The following is a 17,597-nucleotide window of genomic DNA, read 5'->3' on the forward strand; positions in this document are numbered from 1 at the left end:
GTTTTGCAGGTGAATTTTACTGTGTGTCAGTTGTTTGCCCTGTTTGCTGCCTTCTGGTTCCGTCTTTATTTAAGTCCCAGTAGAGCAGGGGCAGTTGTACGTCATGTGGTCATTACAATCTTTGGTATATATTTTGCCATCTTCTGCTTTGGATGGTAAGTAATAATGCAAAAACTTTATTTGTACTCTTATTTTTAACGTTTCCCCTACTACTATATTGTTAATCTCAAATGTATTTTGCACATAAAAGTATTGTTGCTCTTAAGCACCAGTAATATTTCTAATTCAGTCAAAATGTTTCAGTATGAGATTTGCTAATTAAGTCTTCATAATGTTGACTGGTGATCAGTAACTGGAAGTTTGAGTTAAGTGGAAAATTAATGGACAGAATACATTGGGATAATTGTGATTAACTTCCCATTTATTTTCAAATAAATATGTTTATATGTGGAAAAGACACACTATTAAATGTTAAATCTGGCTTAGCAATAGCTTTCCAGTCTTATTGTCAGATAATTGTGGGTTTAAGTCTCACTCCAGGGTCTTTGGCATAGTAACTGCGATGTCAAAGGCATATCTTGCAGGTTGTCTCTAATGTCTTTATAAATGTCCAATCCTGTCGTTACTGGAGAGCTATGTTGGTCTGACTCTGAAGTCTTACCGAAGTTTGTCTATCTATATATCTATCTTTGGTCCTCCATTTGACAGTTACACTTTAATCTCTTCTGCCTTTGAGTTCTGGAATTCCCTTCCTAGACCTCTGTGTGCCTCTGTCTCACAGGCTTCCTTTAGTGCCTTGTTAATCTAGTTTTAGTCACCTTTCCTTTTATCTTTTCCTTTGCTGGGCGTTAGTCATATAATTTGCATCACCTGAAGCTCTTTTCCTATGTTGAAGCCTTTTGAAATGTAAGCAGTTCTAGATAGATGTCACAGTCAGGGAGAGCATAGGTTGATGAAGTTTCTTGGTGTGAAGCCCAGCATCTTAAAACCTATACTGATTGTTTGAAATCAGAAATCAAAGAAAAATTCTGATGAGAAGTAGGAGTATAAGGAGATATTATACAAATGTTCTTCCAGCAATTTAACCTAAAATATGGTTAGGATTACCAGAGGTAATTATTCAAACTGAATAATATAATTAGTAGTAAACAATAACTTAAATATAGGACTTTAAAAATGAATTTAATAAGAATTTCAAGATTCAAGAGTACCTACAGCTTGCACATGAAAAAATTCACATATTATGTTTCTTTGCACCATGATCTGGGATTCATAGACAATAGTTTGTTTACAAAATCTCAGAAGTAAAGATACAGTGAATTCTGGTTAATTTGGAGATTGATTAATCGGGGTAACCACTTAGTAGGGTTAATGCATAAATGGGGGAAGATCTAGTGCTTTCCCGGTGTATATGACAAATAAACACTCTCGGTCTTCCAGCTGAGTACAGGTATCGATTATAACCGATGTTTCAAAGACAATCTCTGCCATCTTCTTCAGAGATGATGCCTGGGAAAGTCTAGTCCAGTGGTATTTATACCCCAGCATTCCATCTCTCCTGATTGGTTAGTCCTCATCCAATCAAGTTTCCGCTCTCCCACCTCGTTTACAATCAAGTTCCAGTTCTTACTTAGAGTGAGACCTTTGTCTTTGTTAAAATTCTTTTCCACTAGTTTTATTTCAATAACTTCCTTTACCTGGCGGTCCCAAAAGCCATTGGCGTGGTGTAGTAGTTTTGCGCTGTTGAAGACAATCCTGGCTTTTGGGACTGCTTGGTAAAGGAAGCCATTGAAATGAAGGTAGAGGAAAAGGATTTTAACAAAGACGAAGGTCTCGCTCTAAGTAAGAACTAGAATTTGATTGTAAACAAGGTGGGAGAGTGGAAACCTGATTAGTTAGTCCTCATCCAATCAGGAGTGACGGAATACAGGGGTTTCATTTTTTTTTTTTGGCGTGTGCCTCTGTACGAGTCTGTGCGTGCACGTCTGTGCGTATGCATCTGCATGTCCATGCGTGCGTCCAGGATGATGTCTTTTTCATGGCTTTTACAAGGCGCTGAGCGAGAGATTGTGTGGTGCGCCACTCCTCACACAGATATTTTCGCAGTATTTTCCCTTTATTTTACGAGGTCGAGCTGCGATCTCGACACTCAATGGAAAGCGTACTCGGGAGTGGACCTGACTGGTTTCGAACCCGAGAACCTCCACTCGTTGCGCCACCAGCCGGCCCGGAATACAGGGGTTTCAATACGACTGGACTAGACTTGCCCAAGCATCATTCCTGACGAAGATGGCAGAGTTTGTCATTGAAACGTTGGTTATAATTGATATATGTACCCGGCTGGAAGCCCTATAAGAGTTTATTTGGGATTTCCTCTGTTTATTTGGAACACCCACCATCATCATCAGGTGCCATGCCTAGTTTGAGCTGTGACTGCCATGGCCCACACACTCCTGTTTCGGGTCAAGTGGATCAATTCATTGGTATTCATTTCCAGTTCTCTGGCTGCTGTCTCCATCATCATTTGTCTTTGTCTTCCTCTTGCTTTCTTCCCTTCAATCTTTCCCATAATTACCATGCATTCTAACTCCTCTTTCCTAGTCACATGTCCAATGAAGTTACGTTGCCTTTTCATGATCTCATACATTATTTCTCTTTTAGTGTTTGCTCTTTTCATGACATCCTCATTAGATATTTGTTTCATCCATGATATTCTTTGCATCCTCCTCAAAAACAACATCTCTGCTGCTGCAATTTGTTTCCTCATGTTACTTTTTGGAACACTATACTGCTTAATTGGGGCAGCAACAAGGACATGTTTTTCTTTTACTCAAACACCTTTACTTTCAACGTTTCCCTTCAGTACCTGAGGGTCGCCAGCTTCACATCCCACAATTCCACTCCCTCCACACGTGCGCACATGCATAACAGGGAGAGTGCGCATGCATAGTAAATACTTACATAATCCAAATGAATTGAACTTTATATATTAAAAATTAAATTTGAAAAAATTTTAAGACAATTCAAATGTTCATTAGGATATGGGATAAATTCTAACCCTTGAAGTTAATATAGTCCTTAAGGTACCAAATGCCTTTCACTAAGTGCCTTTAACAGCACAAGAGCTGGAGTCCCCTTCTTTGTGAGACAGTCAACTAGTTGTTCCTTTATAGTTGACCATAACACATGATGAATTTTCTGTACTTGACAATTTCTTTGCTGCTTACCTCTAGATGAAGCCTCTTTCTGTAACTGACTTGGTGGATTTGATGGCACCAACCAAAGAGTAGTTGGCTGTAATGCAAGTACATGTAGACTGTTCTTCTTTGGGTCACCATGGAAAAGCTCAGAATAGAGTATGGCTAGAAAAACAGCGTTGTCAATACCTTCGGCCAGTGTTTCTCCTACCAGCTTACTCCGTACAACTCTGGATCCTTTTTGATTGCCAATAGAGAGGTGAATATCTTTCCTCTTCTCCCATCAGAACAATAAAATGTCCCCCTTGAGTACCTCCATCAGGAAGATTTCCAAGAGCGGCATCACTGAAGACAACAAGCCTCACTGAGCAAGCTTTTCCAAGCTGTTCAAACTTCAAGGCTACTTTTCTAGATTGAATTCTGCACACTATCTTGTTGTCTCATGTAAAATTTGTATGGTTGGCATGTTTTGTGCTGGATGCCAAGTTGCAGGCATAAAACACGATGTTAGGTCTGCTCTGCCTTGCCACCAATGGAATCTGACCTATCTCTGACCAATGTCACTCTGCTTCAACTTGACTGAGGTGTGCATACCGTGTGCGGCTTGTGAGGATTCCATGTGGATTGTCTGAAGATTCCTGATGTAGCTTTCTTGGTTCAGTTGTACTGTTCCATCAGCAGCAAGGATGTCTGTCCCTACGTAGCAGGATCTGTCATGTTCCTCCTGTCCAACCTGACTTTAGCTGAGGGATAACTATTGTGGCAAAGTCTTGTGAGCCTCCTCATCTGAAGTCAAGTATTCCAATCATATGATATCCTGAATCTTGCCAGTAAAATACAGCTGGATCCACTTGTGATGTTTTTCCACCTGTTTTCAACATTATTTCCTTGACCTTTTTTATACCAGTAGAGTGATGCATCTGCTAGACCATACACAGGCACCTTCCGAGTTTCCTTTGTGTTCCTTCACTTCTGGCTTGGGTGGGGGGGGGGTGCGGGTTTAATGTAACTGTCATGTGACAGCTCCATTCCCTGTAAGAATGTGTATTTTATGTCCATGCAATGGGGTTGCCAATGCTTTTGACATATCACTGAGAGTAGTAGTCGGAGAGGCTCTGATGCACACGTTGGCGTGTTTTTTCGGAGCTCTTTTATGTTCAGTTCCTCGAAACCTCTTGCCAGCAGACATGCTTTTGGTATAATTCCTATCAGGATTTCTTTCAGTGTGTACACCCATGTTGTAGACACTGTCTTTTGGCCAATATCTCTAGCTTCCTCAAAAACTTCATTATTTCTCCAACTACTGATTTCATCGTATTTGGCAGATTCAAATGACATCTCTTTAGTTACTGGGATACTTTCATCTTGATATTTCTGAGATGGTCCAGCCTGATGTATACATGATTCAATATGAAGTCTGTCTACACGTGACATGTTGACTGACCCTGCAGTGACACTGACTGTGACTGGTTCTAGGGAATTCAAGACTTTGGAGCGAAGGTTCCCGAGTTCGAACCCAGCTGGCTCCCCAGGTACGCTATCCATCCGTGCTGGGTTGAGCACCGAGCTAGCAACTCGATCTCGAAAGAAAGAAATTGCCTGCTACAGAAACATCAAAGGCAAGAAAGTTGATGGCCTATGCTCTCTCGTGAGTTTAAAAGGCAATTTCCTTTTTCCTTTGAGTCCCCAACTGCACTCTCTTCAGCACTGTCTGTGCCAATGTTGAACATCTCTGTTGGGTCCTGAGCTGCAGTCTCTTCAGCACTGTCTGTGCTATGTGACTTTGTGCCAGGTAAGTGCTTTTCATTTTTGTGTCATTCTCCATGGATTTCTGACAGTCTTCAGTTTGTGCTGTACGTAGTCTGGAATGATGCACTCTCACGTATGTACCTCCAATGTTTCACTAATACCATAACTCCATCCTGACCAATGACAACTCCAGGACCTTTCTATTCTGTACAGTCTGCTCTTTTGTAATACACTATGTCCCCTGTGTCATATTTGTCATTTGTAGGATGGACCAGTACCCTCGATGCTCTTCAAATTATTGCTGAACACTGCTTCAGTGAAAGGCTTCCTTGATGCATGCAGTGCAGAAATATGTTTCCCAACCCACTCACTCATTGTAGTGCCCTCTAGAGCAGGTGCTCTGTCAACCAGTACAGAGGGAAGGTTTGGATTCTGGCTGAACACCAAATGATATGGGCTAAAGCATTGTGCATGGTATTCTTCACCATAAGGGCTCAGTCCAGGGCTGTGTTTCAATCACAGCCATTGCTTTTCTTTACCTTCAGCATTTTTTCAGTAAGCGTTTGATTGTGTTGCTCCAGAAGTCCATTACCCCAAGGACTATATGCCACTCTTGTCTTTGTTTCAATGTTAAAGTTCTCTGCCTTAATCTCTGAATTTATCAGTATTAAATTCAACACCATTATCACTGAATACTTTATGAGGTAGGTCATGCACACTTATCCAGGAATGGATGAAGTATTTTAACTATCTCTGGGGTTCTCTTTGTATTTATGCTGCTACCAGCACTCAAATGTGTGATGTGGAGAAAGCACACTTCTTGCTCCAGTTCGCGGACGTCTACGGCTACAGTTTTATTGTATTCAGATGCTAGTGGCAGATCAACCTCAGGCTTGAGCTTGGGCTTTCCAAACTTTTGGCAGTCTCACAGCAGTCAATTATCTGCTTTAGAATGGAAAAATAATCTGCATCTTTGTTCAACTCCTGAGCATTTTCTTAAGTCTATCTATTGAAGTGTGTCCAAACAGCTTGTGAAGTTTGAGCAACATTTCTCATCTAAGGTCATGCTTTGTGCAACAGTTAGTACTTTGTTCTCACATTGGTTTTCAGTAATGTCTTTATCTGGGATGTTCACACAGTCATGTCCAGAGCTCATGAGCTCAAGAGACACTGGCTATTGAAACATCATTGCTTGGTCATTCTCCATATCCAGTACTGCTCCTGCTTTCTTTAGGGAAGATTTCCTCAAGAGAAATGGAATGTTCACCGGTACCACTTCTGTTTCAATGTAACATTTTGTCTACTCTATATTTGCAGGAATTTTCACTCTTTTGGTGGAATGTATGATTTTCCTATCTCCAAATTTGAATACTTTGCTACTAGGTGTATCTGTGTTCACCAATTTCTGAACTTCATTCTGGTTTAATTCATTTACATAGCTTTCAAGCCATTTTCTCCACACACTGTATGTGTGCATGCTGTGTCAATAGCAGCGGATTCTAGAGTTTCTATCGTTGAGCTCTCTGCCTCAGATATCTCTGCATTAGTAAGTGATTCCTACATAAACAAAGTGATATGGCACTCTCCTACATCTTCAGATTTGTTATTTTCTTCAGTTAGCCTGACTTGTTTGGTTCTGTGCGGACAGTTCCTTGCCCAGTGGTAAATACCTGGATATACCTCACATTTCGATCTCCTACTGTACTTGTTTATTGGATTTGTGTCAGGTAATGATACCCTTGTCTGGTCCCTCTAGGATCTATGCTTGCTGTACACTTGTTTCTGTTCATTGAGGTATGCTGTCCTGAGTTGAACTAATTCAGACTGTTGTTTTAACAGCCTTTTCTCCAAAAATCCTCCTCAGTGCCGATTTCATAGATGCAAATGTGACTCCTGTGCATGCAGTTAACACTAGCTGTTTGTTCTTTATGTCTAGACATGCAGTTTAAAAGCTAATACGGCATCAGGAAGTTCAGTTTTGTACTTATGCATGCGACTATACTTTGTTCAAAATCGATAATATTTTTAGAACTATCTGTATAAATGTTGTCAAAGTCAGAATATGCCTCATAAATCCGATCCTTTTCTTCCTTCAAAAAAACCAGTCAAGTGTATTTATTGGCGTACCCATACCATCATCTTTGTTCAAGTCTTCCACCAAGATTCCCATCGCGGTCTCTCTCACTCTTCCTGAAAGTGACAACGCAACAGCCAAGGCTTGCTGCTGCTTCTCCAGTTTTGTAACAGGAGTCCACATTCCAAGTTCATTTTTTTTTCAGCTTTTTTAAGGCTTGCTCTCATCGAATGCTGCAGGCAGGATCCTATTATTGGAAGCCATTCTCTGCTACCATGGTTATTGCACACACCACAAGGACACGTTTTTCTTTTGTTTAAACAGCTTTACTTTCAACATCTCCCTTCAGTATTCGAGGGCTGCCAGCTTTATATCACAGAATTCCACTCCCTCCACATGCGCATGTATACGAAATACTTACATAGTCATAGTCATACTTTATTGATCCCAGGGGGAAGTTGGTTTTCATTACAGTTGCACCATAAATAATAAATAGTAATAGAACCATAAATACTTAAATAGTAATATGTAAATTATGCCAGTGAATTATGAAATAAGTCCAGGACCAGCCTATCGGCACAGGGTGTCTGACCCTCCAAGGGAGGAGTTGTAAAGTTTCATGGCCACAGGCAGGAATGACTTCCTATGACGCTCTGTGCTGCATCTTGGAGGAATGAGTCTCTGGCTGAATGTACTCCTGTGCCCACCCAGTACATTATGTAGTGGATGGGAGACATTGACCAAGATGGCATGCAATTTAGACAGCATCCTCTTTTCAGACACCACCATGAGAGAGTCCAGTTCCATCCGCACAACATCACTGGCCTTACGAATAAGTTTGTTGATTCTGTTGGTGTCTGTTACCCTCAGCCTGCTGTCCCAGCACACAACAGCAAACATGATTGCACTGGCCACCACAGACTCGTAGAACATCCTCAGCATCATCCGGCAGATGTTAAAGGACCTCATTCTCCTCAGGAAATAGAGATGGCTCTGACCCTTCTTGTAGACAGCCTCAGTGTTCTTTGACCAGTCCAGTTTATGGTCAATACGTATCCCCAGGTATTTGTAATCCTCCATCATGTCCACACTGACCCCCTGGATGGAAACAGGGGTCACCGGTACTTTAGCTCTCCTCAGGTCTACCACCAGCTCCTTAGTCTTTTTCACATTAAGCTGCAGATAATTCTGCTCACACCATGTGACAAAGTTTCCTAACGTAGCCCTGTCCTCAGCCTCATCTCCCTTGCTGATGCATCCAACTATGGCAGAGTCATCCGAAAACTTCTGAAGATGACAAGACTCTGTGCAGTAGTTGAAGTCTGAGGTGTAAATGGTGAAGAGAAAGGGAGACAAGACAGCCCCCTGTGGAGCCCCAGTGCTGCTGATCACTCTGTCAGACACACAGTGTTGCAAGCACACGTACTGTGGTCTGCCAGTCAGGTAATCAAGAATCCATGATACCAGGAAAGCATCCACCTGCATCGCTGTCAGCTTCTCCCCCAGCAGAGCAGGGCGGATGGTGTTGAATGCACTGGAGAAGTCAAAAAACATGACCCTTACAGTGCTCACTGGCTTGCCCAGGTGGGTGTAGACATAGTGCAAATGAAAAAAATTCATCAGTGCGCACCAATGTGGCTGTTAGAAACTACACCATGCTTAGGGTGAACAGATTTTAAATAGTGCCAGTTGCATGTGTTTCTGTTTAAAAAGTAGTGAATTTTGTTACCGATAGTTTGCGAGAAATAAGCAGTAAGACAATTCAGAACCGTTCTGCTCACTGCGTTTTCAAGCATTCGGGCTTAGAGATGCCAGAAGTGGCCTGGGGTGAAAATAAAATGATTTCTCTACTTAATCAGGTTTGGAATGATGAAGAATTTGAAGGTATCAACAATCATCATGAATGTTACAATCAAAATGAAGATTTGGTGGATGCAATTGTTGACAGCACTGTATGAAGGCAGTCCATTATCTGTACTAGATATCTCTGCTGACTTTGTTTATTTACACTCAATCAATTTTACAGTCAATCAAAAGAACGCAGCGGCATATACTAAATGAATTCCTCAGTCAATAACTATTAGAAACTAATATACATTTTTATAATACAGTAGCTAGATTGCTAGTGTTGTAATGTTTTTCTGTATTAAATTTAAATACATAATTTGCTCAGTTAAATGGTAGTTTCGCTTTTTTTATATATCTTTTCAACTATTTCCATGGAAATTCAGTTAGTTAGGACAGCCGCCTAACTGGGCCCAAATTTACTGGTCCCGGTGTGTCCCAAGTAACTGGAATCCACTGCATTTAGCTTCCTAGCTTTTGGATTTGATATTAATCAAGTTTGGGAGAGAAGACAAATGTGGTATTGCCAGACCAATAATCAAAGTTTGCTATTCATACATGACTTGAGGAAGCAGATATGATCTATGTGATTTGCAGGTTCTTGCTTAGAGGGTTCTAAGGGAGCCAGTTACCAGATGGTTTTCTAGAAGGCATATTGAACACTAGCTTTTTGTTAAGTACTATTCTTGGCAAATCTGCAAATTGGGGCGTGAGCATGCATCAAAGATTTCCCACAGAAAAGTTTCTGGTCTTAATTATGTTATCGTCAGTAATTGCCAAGTTAATGTTATGCCTTTATAGCAAATCTTGCAGAATTTATAATTCCCTTTAGTACAATCTTGGCACTTGGTTAAAATTAATTTTTTGTTACTGCATTTTGCAAGAAGAGGCAAAAATACAGGCTTGAATTCTATTTTAGCTGACATGCCAGTGAGCAGGAAATAATTGACAGCTCAGAGTATTGGAAACAGTTTGTCTGCAAGGGATAGAAAGACTGCAAGTGGTTTGAAGGTAAATGCAGCTACTCCAGCACCTCATTACATTCCAAGCAAGTATTTCTTCCAGCCCAGGAGATGCTTTTCAACTTACGGACCACCATCAAGAAGGCAACTTTGAGCAGCTCCGATGAAAACCATCAAATACTCCCATTTCAGTCTGCAGCAGCTGATAACCACAACTATATCTAAGGTCTGTACAATTAGTAACATTGTTGTAATGCGATTAAAGTCTTAAAGTTGATGGAACTCGAATGGATCCTGGGCACTGGCAGAGTTCCCCTTTAAGATAGCAGAAGAGAGGATGTTGCACTGGCTTAAAAGTTCATCGAAGGAAACGTAGCTATTGATTCTCAGTACTGGCCATCTTGCTGCCAAACATACAATCTCTGGTAAATAAAATTGAAGATTTCAAAGCTAGAGTGCTGTACCAGTGGGACATGAAAAGCTGTTGCATTTTTTTTGTTTCACGGAATCTTGGTTAACTCCCTCCATTCCATATGCAGCTGGATGGCTTCACAATGCACTGCCAAGACAAGACTGCGGAGTCTTTTCAAAGGTAGAGGAGGAGGTGGTGTATGCTTCATGATCATCTCCTTGAGGTGATTCTGTCCCAGTCCTGTCACCAGACCTGGAACACCTCAAGATCAAGTGTCATCCATTTTATCTGCTGTGGGAGGTTTCAGCGACCATCTTGGTAGAGATGTACATCCCTCCACAGGCCAGTGTAAAGCGAGTTCAAGACAAACTGAGTGACTTAATAAGCAGGTATGAAACAGTGTATTCTGATGTCTTTCCCATCATCTTGGGGGATTTTAACCAGGTTAGCTTGAAAAACTCTCTAAATGATTATTACCAACAAATCACTTATAGTACCTGAGGAACGAACACACTGGACCATTGTAACACTACCATAAAGAATGCTTGCTATGCTATCCCATGGCCTCACTTTGGAAAGTCTGATCATCTGGCTATACTTCTATTCCCTGGGTTAAAGGCAGAGATTGAAGACTGCAGCACCAGTAGGGAAGAGTAAGAAGGTATGGAGTCAGTGGACTAGACTGTATTCAGGGATTAAACTTAGAGTCTGAATGAGCTGTCATTGATTTCATTAAAACCTGTGTGAATGAGTATGTGCCTACGAGAACTTACTGTATATACCCAAATAAAAAAACCATGGATAAACCAAGAGGTTCATAGCCTGCTGAGAGCTAGCTCTGTGACATTCAAGTCTGGCAACCCAGGTCTGTACAAGAAAAACCAGGTATGACTTGCAGAGGTCCAGTTGAAGAGCTAAGGAACAATTCCAAACAAGGTTGGAGGCGAAATCAGATGCACACCAACTTAGGAAGAATTTGCAGGCCATTACTTCCTACAAAGCGAAACCTAGCATCATGAATGTCAGTGATGCTTCACTCCCAGACGATCTCAACGCCTTTTATGCACACTTTGAAAGGAAGGATAAAACTACAGCTGTGAGGATCCCTGTAGCACCCGGTGACCCTGTGGTCTCTGTCTCAGAGGCCAATGTCAGGCTGCCTTTTAAGAGGGTGAACCCTCTCAAGGTGACAGATCCTGAAGAAGTACCTGTTAAGGCTCTGAAAGCCTGTTCTAACCATCTGACAGGAGTATTCAAAGACATTTTCAATCTCTCATTGCTATAGTTTGAAGTCTCCACCTGTTTCATAGGAGCAATAATTATACCAGTGCCCAAGAAGAGCAGGGTGAGCTGTCTTAATGACTATCGTCCAGTAGCACTTTCATCTATGGTGATGAAGTGCCTTGAGAGGTTGTCTATGGCTAAAATTAATCCTGTCTCAGCAACAGCCTGTACCCACTGCAATTTGCCTTGTGCTCCAATGGGTCTATGGGGATGCGATCTCATCGGCTCTTCAGGCAGCCTTCAGTCACCTGAACGATAAAATATCTATCTCTGGATGCTGGTTTTTGACTATGGCTCAGTGTTTAACACTAATCATTCCTACAGTTCTGATTGAAAGGTTCCAGAACCCGGGCCGCTGTACCTCCATTTGCAATTGGATCCTCGACTTCCTCACCGGAAGACCTTAGTCTTTGTGGATCAGAAATAACATCTCCACCTCGCTGATAATTAACACTGACGCACCTCAGAGATGTGTGCTTAGCCCACTGCTCTTTTCTCCTTTGACAGTGTGGCTAGGCACAGCTCAAATGCCATCTATAAATTTGCTGATGATACCACCATTATTGTCAGAATTTCAGGTGGTGACGAGAGATCGTAAAAGAACGAGATATATCAGATAGTTGATTAGTGTTGTAGCAACAACTTTGTACTCAATGTCAGTAAGACCAAAGAACTGATTGTGGACTTCAGAAACGGTAAGATGAGGGAATACACACCAGTCCTCATAAGGGGATTTGAAGTGGAAAGAGTGAGCAATTTCAAGTTCCTGGGTGTCAGTATCTCTGAGGATCTAACCTGGAACCAATATACCAAGGTAGCTATAAAGGAGGCATGACAGTGGCTATATTTCATTGGGAGCTTGAGGTGATTTAGGATGTTGCCAAATTTCTGCAGATGTACCGAGGAGAGCATTCTAACTGGTTGCATCACCACCTGGTTTGGGGGGTGGGTACTATATTAGATTAGATTATGAGGACACTCAATCCTCTTTTATTGTCATTTAGTAATGCATGCATTAAGAAATGATACAATTTGTTCCTCCAGAATGATATCACAGAAACACAAGACAAACCAAGACTAAAGATACTGTCAAAAACCAGATGATTATAACATATAGTTACAACAGTGCAAGCAATACCATAATTTGATAGAAGAACAGACTATGGGCACTGTAAAATGTCTCAAAGTCTCTCGAAAGTCCCATCATCTCACGCAGACGGTTGAAGGAAGAAAACTCTTCCTGCCATGAGCTTTCAGCGCTGCAAACTTGCCGATGCAGCATCCTGGAAGCACCCGACCACAGTTCGACTCCGAGTCCGTCCGAAAACTCCGAGCCTCCGACCAGCTCTCTAGCACCGAGCACCATCTCTGCCAAGTGCTTCGACCCCGGCCCCGGCAACAGGCAAAGCCGAGGATTTGGGGCCTTCCCCTCCGGAGATTCTCGATCGCACAGTAGCAGCGGCAGTGAAGCAGGTACTTCAGAAGTTTCTCCAGGTGTTCCTCCGTGCTTCTCACGCCTGTCTCCAACAAATCAGGATTGTGCATGGCATCCTACTTCACAAATACAATATCAATTCGGAGCGGCATCTTCTCCTCCCCTCCCTTATAGGATCAAAGTATGCTGTAGAGAGTTGCAAGAATAGTCATATTCTTCATGGGCACTAGCCTCCATAGTATCCAAGACATCTTCAAGGAGCAGTGCCTCAAAAAGGCAGTGTTCATCATTAAGGACCTCCATCACCCTGGTCATGCCCTGTTCTCGCTGCTACCATTAGGATGGAGCTACACACGTTATGATTTAGGAACAGCTTCTTCCCCTCTGCCATCTGTTTTCTCAATGGACATTGCTGTTTTTGCACTACTTATTTAATTTTACTATTTAATATCCACATATTTAATGTAATTCAGTTACTTTTCTTTTATTATGTATTGCATTGTACTGCTGCCGCAAAGTCAATGAGTTTCACAACACATGCTGGTGATATTAAACCTGATTCTAATTCTGACCTCTTTACTAAATCTTGCAAGAAGATGGATCTGCATTCTGTTATCCATCAAGCAGTAACATTTTTGCTCTGCATTTCATTTTAATTGGTCTGATTTTTGGAATGTAGACAAATATAACATCATTAATAGAGCTTTGTGATGGTTTATGTCTGGGTCCGCTAAAACCATATTCCTTTCTAGTGAGTAGACTGAAAGGTTTTTTTGCCTCTTGCCATGGTGATGTGCCCTTTGCAATCATGTGAATCTTGCTTTGCTGATGGGTACAGAGACAGTTTAGTTTTAATGAACCACTTTCTGACCCTGTACATTTGTTCTGATGCTCATCATGATCCTGCATGTCATAGTGATCCCAGACACAATTAGTATCTTCACTTACAGTATAGGAGACACACACACGTGTTAAGGGTTGTTGTGCAAGAATTTAGCAAAGAGAAGCTGGAGTGAGCTGTTTAGTTCATCAAGTTTATACTGCTCTTTAGTGAGAACACAACCAGTGTTCTAGCTCAGCGTGATCTTCCTGCTTTGTGCCTATACCCTGTGATTACTCTGAAATCTAGTAATCACTGTTCTGAATGCAGTAAAAGCATAAAATTCCATATTATGCTTTAACTGAATAAAAAATTCTTGGATCACCAATGTGGGATTTGAATTTGCATCTGATTGTAAGTCAAGAGACTGAGTTATGAGTTGAATTAATGGATTAGTGCATGATGAGATGTTGCAAGCTTAGTAATCGTGTCTTGAACATTCTCATCCAAGTTGTTGATATAGATGACAAATAATATTTCCAACACTGACCCTTGAGGTATTCCACTGGTCGCAGGCCTCTAATCTGAGAAACAGCCTTCCTCCACCACCCTCTTCTTTCTTTTCCCTGACCAATTGTGTGTGCAGTTAGCCAGCTTTCCCTGGATTCTGTGCAATTTAACTATCTGCTGTTCCTCCATGGCAACCCTGTGATCTGTCACAGAGGCCAATGTTTGAACATCCCTTGAGAGTAAACCCACACAAGCTAGCAGGCTTTAACAATGTACCTGGCTGTGCTGGCCAACTGGGTGGAGTATTTCAGGGCATCATCAATCTCTCACTGCTGCTGCCTGACATGCCCACCTGCTTTAAAAGGAAAGCAACACACATAAAAGTTGCTGGTGAACGCAGCAGGCCAGGCAGCATCTCTAGGAAGAGGTGCAGTCGACGTTTCAGGCCGAGACCCTTCGTCAGGACTTAAAAGGGAATCAGTTATTCTAGTGCCCAAGAAAAACAGGGTGAGCTGCCTCAATGACTATCACCCAGTTACACACATACCTACTGTGATGAAGTTCTTTGAGAGGTTAGAATTAAGTCCTGCCTGACCAAGGACCTGGACCCACTGCATTTCACCTACTACTGCAACAAGTCTACAACAGACACAATCTCACTGGCTGTTCTGGCTGCTTTTGAACACTGAGATAACTACAAGATATAGATCATGCTGCTGTTTATCGCTTACAGCTCAGCATTCAACATCGTCATTACCTCAGCACTAACAATCGAGCTTCAAAACTTGGACCTCTACCTTCCTCTGGAATTGAATCCTTGACATCCTCACTGGGAGACCACAGTTAGTGTAGATAGGTAATAATATGTCCTCCTCCACTGGTTATCCACACCAGCAAACTTCAATTTTGCGTGCTTTACTCACTCCTCTACACTCAAGACTCTGTGGCTAAACAGCTCAAATGGCAGCTATAAATTTTCCAATGACACCGCTATTGTTGGTAGAATTGTAGATGGAGTAAGCGTCATCTTACTCTCACTGCTGTTGTCTGACATACCCACCTACTTTAAAAGGGCGGCAGTTATTCCAGTGCTCAAGAACAGGGTGAGCTGCCTTAATCACGATCACCCAGTAGCACTCACATCTACCATGGGAGTCAGCTAGTTCGACTGGTTGAGTGATTTCACAACAACGACCTCACACTTGCTGTGAGCAGGATCAAAAAGATAATTGTGGATTTCAAGAAGGGGAAGTCAGGAGAGTATACACCGGTCTGCACTGAGGGGTCAGTGGCAGAAAGGGTGAGCAGCTTCAAGTTTCAGGGCATCATTATCTCACAGGATCTACCCTGGGCCCAACACTTGATGCAATTACATTTCTGAAGGAGCGTCAGCAGCTCTTCTTTAATTTTCTCTGCCAAAGTTATGTCATGCTTGTTTTTTGTCCTCCTGATTACCTTATTGAATGTAGTCTTGCATCCTTTTTATTGCTCCAGAGACTCTTGTTCCCAGCTGCCTGTACCTGACCCATGCTTCCTTTATCCTGGCTTGGTCCTAGATGACAGGATTCAAGGAATCCTGGATTCCCCTGTCTTTCATTCCCACTAGAACAAGCAGAACTTGAGTTTTCACTAGCTCATCTTTAAAAGCCTCCCACTTGCCTCTGTCCCCTTTACTGATAAGCAATCTATCCCAATCAACCTTTGCAAGCTTCTTCCCATACTGTTAAAATTTCCCTTGCCCCAATTTAGAACTAGAACTGTGGACCAGTTCTATCCCTTTCCATTACTATTTTAAAACAAATAGAACTATGGTCAGTGTCCAAAAGTGTTTCCCCCACTGTCACCTCAGACAGTTACCTGCCCTATTACCCAACAGTAGATCACGCTTTGCCCTCTCTGTGGTAGGGCCCTCTATGTATTGTCCAGTGAAAGTTTTATGAATGTACTTAACGCATTCCACCCCATCTAAGCCCTTACTTATGTTAGGAAAGAGTACATTAGGAAAATTAAAGTTAATGCTATGACAGCCCTGTCATTTTTTAACAACTCTGCACAATCACCCTGTGTATTTGTTCTTATAATTCCACTTGACTATTTGAGGACCTAATACTGTAGTGCAATCCCAACAATGTGATCACCCCCTTCTTATTTCTCAGCTGCACCCTTAAAGCCTCACTGGATGATCCGTCAGTAATTTCATCTCTGACTACTACATCAAAAATGCATCTTCCCCACCCCTCTTTATGAGTCTCCAACCCAGCTAAAGCATCTATACTCCAGACATTCAGCTGCCATTCCTATCCCTCTTTAAACTAATTTTTGTAATGGTATCATTTCCAAGCCCAACATAGCTATCTGAGCCCCAAGTTCATCCACTTTACCTGCAATTTAATCCATTAGGCTTTCCTCACTCCCTGTCATTCTCCTTATTGTCATGCAAATTCAAATTGATTGATTGCTGCATCACTTCCCTGATTTTCATTTGCCTCCCTAAGACTTGGGATTCATCATACCCTGCCAGTCTAGTTTAAACTGACCCCAGTAGCACTAGCAAATCTGGCTGCCAGGATATTGGTCCCCTTCTAGTTCAGGTGTAACTGAACTGTTCCCATGCCAGAAGAAATGGTAAGGCTCTAAAACTTTGTATCGCTGTTCTCAACACCAATTTTTCAGCTACACATTAATCTTCCATATCTTCCTGCTTCTTCCCTCACTGGCAGGTGGGACTGGAAGTAAACCAGAGATTTCTGCCTTTTCAGGTCCTGTGTTTTCATTTCTTCCTTAGCTCTCTACATTCACCCCACAGGACCTTGTCTCTTTCTCTATGTATGTTAATTGTGCCAATGTGCACAGAGTCTTTTAGCTGCTCACCACCCTCCCCACCCCCACCCCACCCCACCTTGAGAATGTTCTCTAACCAATATGCACAACGCTGGAGGAACTCAGCAGGTCAGGTAGCATTTGTGGAGAGGAATAAATAGTCGAGGTTGACTGTTTCTTCTAATAAAAGCTTTTTCCCCTAAAACAAGTTATCAAGTTCCCTGTCGGTAGAGTCCTGTATGCCTTCACTCTTCCCCGCTGAGCCTCAGAGGCAATTCTGGTGGTTACTGCTATCTTCTGAATAATCATCCCTCAATAGTATCCAAAACATGAAATTTGAAGTTCTTGAATGATCCTGACACAAAAAAAGTAGAGAAAGGCTATTTTGTCTGGTTGGGGGGCCAGTGTTGTTGAGTGATGAATATGCAATTGTTTTTGAGAGTTTAATAGGTGGAGCAGTTGCACCGGTCACACTTGAGATTGTAAGTG

General features: G+C 42.0%; 1 protein-coding gene across 1 annotated transcript in view; it reads left to right on the top strand.

Annotated features, from left to right (window-relative positions):
* Nucleotides 1-17,597, top strand: part of LOC140212586 (lysophospholipid acyltransferase 1-like) — a 121,179-nt gene that overhangs the window by 14,352 nt on the left and 89,230 nt on the right. The window contains exon 2 of the mRNA XM_072283564.1: nt 10-155. Within this exon, the coding sequence (XP_072139665.1) occupies nt 10-155 (146 nt within the window). The remainder of the gene's footprint in view (nt 1-9; nt 156-17,597) is intronic.

This window comes from Mobula birostris, chromosome 19 (assembly GCF_030028105.1).
Source record: "Mobula birostris isolate sMobBir1 chromosome 19, sMobBir1.hap1, whole genome shotgun sequence".
Classification (NCBI taxonomy): domain Eukaryota; kingdom Metazoa; phylum Chordata; class Chondrichthyes; order Myliobatiformes; family Myliobatidae; genus Mobula; species Mobula birostris.